This window comes from Ascidiella aspersa, chromosome 8 (genome assembly GCF_963924565.1).
Source record: "Ascidiella aspersa chromosome 8, kaAscAspe10.2, whole genome shotgun sequence".
NCBI classification, from domain to species: Eukaryota; Metazoa; Chordata; class Ascidiacea; order Phlebobranchia; family Ascidiidae; genus Ascidiella; species Ascidiella aspersa.
The window spans coordinates 6,065,282-6,073,006 of NC_139454.1; the positions used below are offsets into that span (position 1 = coordinate 6,065,282).

General features: G+C 36.0%; 1 protein-coding gene across 1 annotated transcript; it reads right to left on the reverse strand.

The window, feature by feature from the left end:
• LOC146135513 (SH3 domain-binding protein 5-like) lies at positions 1-7,725 on the reverse strand. Its single transcript, XM_083395906.1, has 8 exons — positions 7,554-7,725; positions 6,730-6,921; positions 5,391-5,578; positions 4,568-4,718; positions 3,664-3,898; positions 2,647-2,748; positions 1,782-1,940; positions 1-1,184 (listed from the first exon to the last, which is right to left on the reverse strand). Exons 1-8 carry the CDS (start codon positions 7,617-7,619, stop codon positions 967-969), a joined length of 1,311 nt encoding a protein of 436 aa, XP_083252032.1. The 5' UTR covers positions 7,620-7,725; the 3' UTR covers positions 1-966.

Here is a 7,725-nt window from a genome sequence, read left to right on the forward strand (position 1 = left end):
TAATTAAACATGAATTAAATTAATTTAAATTTGAGTAAATTCCCTAATCAATTGAAATGCCACAACAATACGCGAATAAAACAGAAGTTTGAAGGTATAACAGCAAGCGTAGGATAAGAATGAAGAAACTTTCAATTTCGTTTTTTGATCACATATTTTTTTCGGAATAATTATATTGCTAAACTCTGTATAAACAACGTATTAACGATATGGTTTCCCCACTATGCGTTTATTGTTGAATGCTTTGAAGTATTTTAGAGCAGTGGTTCTTAAACTTTTTTAGTATTGCTCACCCCTATCATTTATCTGTGAAAACTTAGAAATTGATTTTGGTTTTGGAAAATGCTCACCTGTTCACTGAACAGGTTGAACATATAGCCTTGCTCGCAAGCTATCATACATTTCTGACGGTTCACCCTTATTCACACCTTTTGGTTGGTTTACCCCTGCAATAATTTTAGTCACCCTTGGGTGAACAATCCGCCTGATTAAGAAACACTATACTCTACAGAGTACAACATTTGCGCCATTTGTATTAGTTTCAACTGAGTATGTCCAAAACTTAAAATTTTGTTCCGAAACGAATATCGGATTTTTGTGGCAAAATTACGACAGTCCGGTGTGATACAAAATTATTACGTCATTAATATGAAATAAACAGAATGGATCAAATTGTAATATTGAATGGCAACAATTTTTCAGGTTACAACGTTCAATTTTGCTACCGCCATTATTCCGCACAATGTTGCAACACTATAGTTACACTTGTTTGCTTACGAACTATTGTCTAAAAATTTTACTTTTTTAAAGGTTATCACTACGATGAACCGCAAATCATAACCGTACAACGAGAATTTGGAATCGGTTCGGCAATGATACCATACAAGTATCGGAAGAGTGGACTCCTGATATTACCATTTTTACAACGGGTATTAGCCCCAATTTGATATTACTGGTATATCACGTTCAACACAGGTCATCAAAAATGTCGTATTCGTCAGAAGAACGCTCCTGATTGGTCGACGACATTGTGACGTGTTCCTCGCTGATGCCATGCAGGTTGTCGTAGGTTTTGTCACGTGAACTTCGAGTGAGTTTTCCTGGATGCTGATTGGTTGGCGATTCCACGCGATCGCTGCTGTCTTGCTTGAACACGTGGTCGTCTTCTTCAAGGCCAACATTTTCTGTTCAAAATAGGGAAGTTTAAATGCGTTAGATTAAAAATGTTGATGTTGGTTTGGCAAAGCTGACCATTCTACTAAATAAAACCAATAAGTGCACTTTCCACTGACGTCATGATAAAAAGGTTAAGAACCACCGTTAGGAGTCTCAAAATGTTATACTATAAATGTACCTGCTAACAGCATTAGACTAAAGACTTATTAACAGAAAAACATTTTTTTTATTAAACTGTATGTTAAAATATTGGATGCCTTATAATATCGGATGAGACACAACACCCATTGTCAATTTTCATTATCGGGATTCGAGACTTGTAATATACTAAAGTGGTATCGGTGCCGATCGAATAACAAACGTGATTTTTTAGCCATGGTTTGCGATGCGACCGAGCGTTACCTCGTATTGTTTTTAAGACATCTGGAAATACAGTAACTTTGCAACCTGACAACATTTTAAATTTTGTCCATTTTTTGTTTTTGGCCACATGAGGGACGCCGTTTGGTATCAAACGGACTATGCACTTTTTTGTCAAAAAATATAGGGGTATAGGTGTAGGATTATAACATAGAGTGTCCTACATCCCCACGTGTCAATCTCACCTTGAATTGTCGGGGTCAACATCGATGTTTTTCCAGCTCGTTTCTGATTGGCTGTCGGCTCCTCGTCCAATGACGCGTTACTGATCTGACGTCGAAAATGACGTCGATGCGAGGAGTGACGTCGGCCCGATGACGAAGTCGATGATGACGTAATACTGTCTGCAAGAGAGGTGGATTTAAAGGATATTTAACAGTGTATGGTTCAACTGAAAGATTTGGACTTTCAACCGAAAAACTTGAACTGAAAGTTTTTGGGAGAATTTTTCAGAACTGTAAACGTGAAGTGTATTGTGGACATAGTAAAATAAAACAATAAAAACAAATAAGAATAAGAATCCAGTGTGTAATTGCGTTTTTTAATCTCAACATAATAAGAAAAAATACTTTAAAGCGAAAAAATGTGTTATGAGAATAACAGATATTAGATTCCACAATAGAATACAAAATCGGAAAAGTCAATACCTTTATTTGAAGGTGCAACCTATAACACAGTGGTTTTAACCGGTGTGCCGCGGCACTCTAGGGTGTCATTTTTAACCCTCAAAGGTGGCAAAAGATATTTCAAATTTTATAGGATTCCAATTTTTGCTATATTGGTAAGCTTCTTTGTACAATTTTTTTGTGTACGATAAAATTGCCAAAAATAGTTTTTTTTTTCAACCTTGTTGCACAGTCGATGCTGTTTCAACCTCGTTTATTGTAACGTCACAGTTAACCAATTAGCAAAAATACAAGCAAAGGTGTCGAGAAATATTAACAATTTCTGTAGGGTGCCGCAAACCAAAAAAAGGTTGCGAAACACTGTTATAACCCAATAATATTATAATATTTTAAAGGAGAACTTGATTTGACTTCAAAAACCTACTCGAATCACTTTCATATTCCGACCCTGAGTAACTTCCATCTTCGCTTCCATCGTGTTCAAAATTAAAATCTCGTAAATCTTCTTCCAGGTCACCAACGTCATCTGAAACAAGTTTAGTGGTCATTGGTAGCATTTTTTAAGAAAATATTTGTTTTATAGACCAGGTATAAACCACGCATCGCAAATAAATATTACTTATCGCACCTGCATTCTATGCGTGACTAAACTCGCAGTATGAAGTAATTATACAAAAGATCATTATAATATGCCTGAGTTCGATTTTACTGTAGGTATTCTTTCTAACATTTTCAGTAGTTATAGCTTAGATGGGCTGTATTTTTAGTGATTATATATATATTTTGCCAACTAACGAATGAATTCATTCGAATTAAGATATACTGACGATGCCTTAGTTGGCGAAATATATATATATCTTTTTAACATCTGGTTAATGTGTCTGACCTGAATTGCTAGCTTTGCTAGATTATTTTGCTGTTACTGATCAGGAATTAAGGTCGACATTTATCTTGCAAGGGTCAAGGTGATTTCTATTATTCACATATTCAGTGCAACACTAGTCCTGACAAAACACTTTAAACCAATTACAAGTCTATAGTCATTGGCATCGAATACAAAGTGAAAGAACTTTTGCCCTTGTACAAAGGTATTAGAAAAAGCAGTTATATTGTGTTAAATCTGTTTAACCTCTTGGTCCTTGAGAGAATTAAAACGAGGAGAAAGAGGTAACGTTCAAACGAAGTTAATCCGTCTATGTTTTACATCAAACTTAACATTTGTTTAATCCTGACAAAACTGCCTAATTAGAACATATCGTTTAAGATTTTTGGTTGACATTACAGATGCCCAAACCTATTTCGTTTATTTGTTTACTGGGCAAAACAAATCTTTGTATGGAGTCACAAAGGTAACTCACATCAGAAAAAATAATTCATTTAGCAGACTTTAAGAGCAAAAATAATAACCAGGTATTTTGTGTGTTTTAAGATCTATCTCTACCGTAGCTTTTCGGTCCGACAAGATCGAATTCGTTCGCCAAGGAAATGTCGTCATCATCTGACCCGCCGTCTACTACGTCATCACGAGGTTCTAGAAGTTTCCTGAGGTAGGTGTCGAGCTGACGCTTCTGGTGAATCTCGGTCGAAATTTTCTCAAGGTTCGACAAGGCGTCTTTGTAGCGCCCCTTAGCGGCGTCAACTTGCCCTTGCAACGTATCCACGCATTGGCGCTGTTTCTGTAGACATAATAGTAAAGCTAGTACAGTTGGTCCAATTCATTCATTCGAATTAAGGTAAAAAATCCGACACCACTAGTTTCTCTTTTAATAAAAAAAACAACAACAAAAAAAACAGTTGATTTAATTTTTTGTTAATTGCCACTGTGTGCCGAATTCGTTGTAAATGCTACATTGTTTCACAGTATGATAACACCAATCATGAAATCTAAATCCTCACCGCAAAAAAAACGATAAAAAGAGCGACTTTCACTGCAAAGTGACAGGCCTCTGTTAACAAATGAACCCCCATACTAAATACTATGGGTTGATTTTTCTTGTGTAACACTTTAAAAGATAAAAAAATGTTTGGTCTCATTATTTCACATTATATTAGTCTTTCGCAAAAATAATAACTAGCATTTTCTTGCCAACGATATTTGATCAATGTCATTTTCCATAAACGTCAAAGAAATTTCAGACTGTTAATGCACATAAAATAGTTAATATAGTCCATAACTGTTACATACCAAGTTTTTTTCTCGCTAAAAGTTATTCAATTAAAAATATATTTCAACAAATTAATTAAAAAGCTACCACGTTATAGCATTTGTTGTTGGTTTTACAATGTTATTATATTCGACAGAAGTATTTATCCATATAATTAACATTAACATTATTACTATAAACCTGCAATTGCGCCTCTAGACTTTCTTTTGTGTCGAAGTATCGTTTTGTGGTGGCCGTCGAGCGCTTGTGCTTTTGTCGAATCTTTTCAGCTTTTTTCGATAGAAACTCGTAACGTTTTGTGGCCTGGGCGTGCAGAGCTTCACTTTTTGTCCTTCATAAATAAAAAAATCAATAAACAACCTGACATAAAAGTGTGAGTTGATGCAAAACCTTAAGACAGTGATTCTCAACTTTTTTTTTCTACAAAACAACACTATCATACCTTGCCATTGCCCTTTACACAATTAACACGGCAACACAACATGAAGTTATCTTAATTATTAGTGTATAAAGTAAAGTGTGCATTTAATTTTCACATGCTTGCTTGCCCATTTGAATACGAACATAAATGACACTAACAACTGTATAAAAAAATGTTTTTTTCCGAAATTCCAAAAAAGACGCCTAAAACCGTTTGAGGATCACCCAACACCTAGCCCTGAAAAATAAATACCCTGGTCTAAAAATATTATTGTTAATATTTTGTTAATATTTACGTGTCCGATTTTAACCTTACTTGCCATGTGGCATGCACTTCCAAAGCATCTGTTTACAATTTGATTTACTACTAAACAAATCATTCATCGATTAATAATCATTAATGTATTGCCTGGTTAAGGCAAATCTCTGCTAAGCGATTTAGCCGAATTGTTAAAAACATTGTTAAAAACGTCCAAAACAAAAAAATATACAGTCGCCTTTGATCAACGCCGATAAAACAAAAACAGCAAACAAAAGATGGCGTCCAAACGGAAACTCTAGTCTGTACCACAGGTTGACCAACCTGTCACTCTCGGCGGCCATCAACCTTATGGTGTGGAGATTCATCATTTCCTGCCAGGCCGAGTCGACCTTGTGTTCGGCAAACTTCTTGAGACCCTCTTCGGCAAGGGATATCGTCTCCTTGGCCGCGCGATAGATGCCGTTCGATTTCTGGTAGTTGTGCACGGCGCTATGAAGGGCCGATTGAGCCTATATGAAGTTATAATGTTATGTACACGGTCCACACCTTTCCGATGCTAAAGCAAGTTGTCCCTGTTTAATTAACATAAACCAACAATTACTGTCTTGTCAATATCATTCACTGTATGAAAATCTAACTTAAACTACATTTCCAGTAACATGAAAGGTGTTGTAACATTTCCAACACTGATATTTAAATTGGTTGGCTTGACGTGCCAAAATGTTCTGCCCTCTTCAATGCTGAGCCACGTTGACGCTTTTAGTTGAATTTGGCGCTATCGCTTTTATATCATATTTAATATGACGAAGCTGTACATTACTGACCTCAGGCTGTCGATAGCCTTTGGTCATCTTTTTAGGTGGCTAGGTCATCTTTTTAGGTGGACTTGATTTCTCGTCAACATTTAAAACAGTTGTAAAACCTGACTAAACATTTTAGGCTGAAGCAGCTTTTGTTTTGGCCGGTTTAGAAAGTACCCCTGCAACGTCTGTGTGTCCATATACCAAAGACTATAAAATACAACGAAGCTGAACATAAACCGAGGTATTCTAAACAAAAAATGGCGCTCGTCTAGAATCCTGCCACATTTGTTTTTAGGTGGCAAAACACTTGAACGAAATTTTATTTTTACTGCTGTTCGACTTGGTTTCTTGTCAACATTTAAAACAGGTGTGGACACTGGATTTAACATTTTAGGCTTGAACAGCAGTTGTCTGGCCCGGTTTAAAAGAGTACCCCTGATACGTCTGTGTAATAACCTTTATACAAATGACTAAACTACAACGTAGCTGAACACAAACCGAGACATTCTGAACAAGAATTTGCGCTGCTCTAGAATCCTGCCACATTTGTTTCGAGGTTTAAATTGCTAGCATTATTTCGGTTAGGGTGCGAGTTGACGTTTGGATTGTAGCCTATAAATATTATATTTATTCTTCAATATTTATTTTTTTCTTGCAACTTTATTTTTGACCACTCGTTTCGTTACTGTAAATAAAAGTGGTAGGATTCTAGACCAGTGCCACAAAAATTCGTTATTAAATCTTCAGCAAATTCTAACAAAGCTTTATAGATTGCTGTTGCAATCAATAGCCAATTAAACAAAACAACCAATCAATTGGACAAAATTAGCCTACTTTCCAATCCTGTCATTGCCAACCTGCTTAGCCTCTTTTAGAGTTTCGTAGTAGGGCCTAGCTCGGTCCACCGACTTGCCGTACTTCTTTCCCAACTCTTCCAACTTCCGAGAAGCGTTGCTTAGCAACGATTTGAACTTTGACCTTTCTTCGGACAACTTGGTTTCAAGGTCATTGATGTCGGTTGTGGATTGGTTTAGCGCGTCCAACTCCCCCTTAAAAAGGCAACAATGCATTATATTGTTGCGCAAAGTTTGATGATTTGTAATCGGAGCTGTACATGTTTAAAAGAAAAATAAATTGTTAAAGTTTACAAGCATAAATTTATTAAAACGAAATTACCCTAAATACAAAATAGACTTGTTAGTTGTTTTTATTAATCTAAATTGTTATGGGATCTAAATTGTTCTAAATTGTTATTAATCTAAATTGTTATCGAACTCAATAGAAACTTTAAACCATAAGTTGGCCATAAATGGCCCTATAAGGACTCTTTATTTGTACGTAAAAACGTTGCCAATTATATAAACAAATGATATACTAAACTAGTGTTCCCTAACCGGGATTTCAACGCTCAAAGTTTGTAAGAGATAGTTAATATCTTTCCAATTTTTTCTCTTTTGGTGAGTTTCTTGATACCATTTTACTACGGTTTATTTTGGTACGAGCAACAATCCAGAATGTTTTTTCCCCCTTGTGTACATTTGATGTGAACAGTTCCAAGTTAGTTTATTGTGACATCCCGGTAAACCACTTGGGTTAAATGCAATTAAGGGGTATGCCGTGAGCTATTTATATTTTTAGCCCCCAAAGGTAGGTAGCCTCTGCACTAAAGATCAATGGTTACCTTGACTCGCGGGTCAACGACATCCTCGACCTCAGGGTCATTGCCTTCTTCTTCTTCTTCTCTCATATTTTTGGATTTGATGTTAAAAAAACAGCAAGTTAGGTCAGATGGCGAGGTAAAAGTCAAAGTTCAAGGTCACATCCTAGCCACTGGCAATAATTGCCGGTTTTAT

Excerpts from the sequence above, each read along its gene's own strand:
- LOC146135513 (XM_083395906.1), bottom strand. The coding sequence starts at position 7,619 with ATGAGAGAAGAAGAAGAAGAAGGCAATGACCCTGAGGTCGAGGATGTC. Across the intron at positions 4,719-5,390 it reads ATGGCCGCCGAGAGTGACAG|GACAAAAAGTGAAGCTCTGC; the intron begins GTTGGTCAACCT and ends TTATTTATGAAG. Across the intron at positions 3,899-4,567 it reads GTCTAGAGGCGCAATTGCAG|AAACAGCGCCAATGCGTGGA; the intron begins GTTTATAGTAAT and ends TTATGTCTACAG.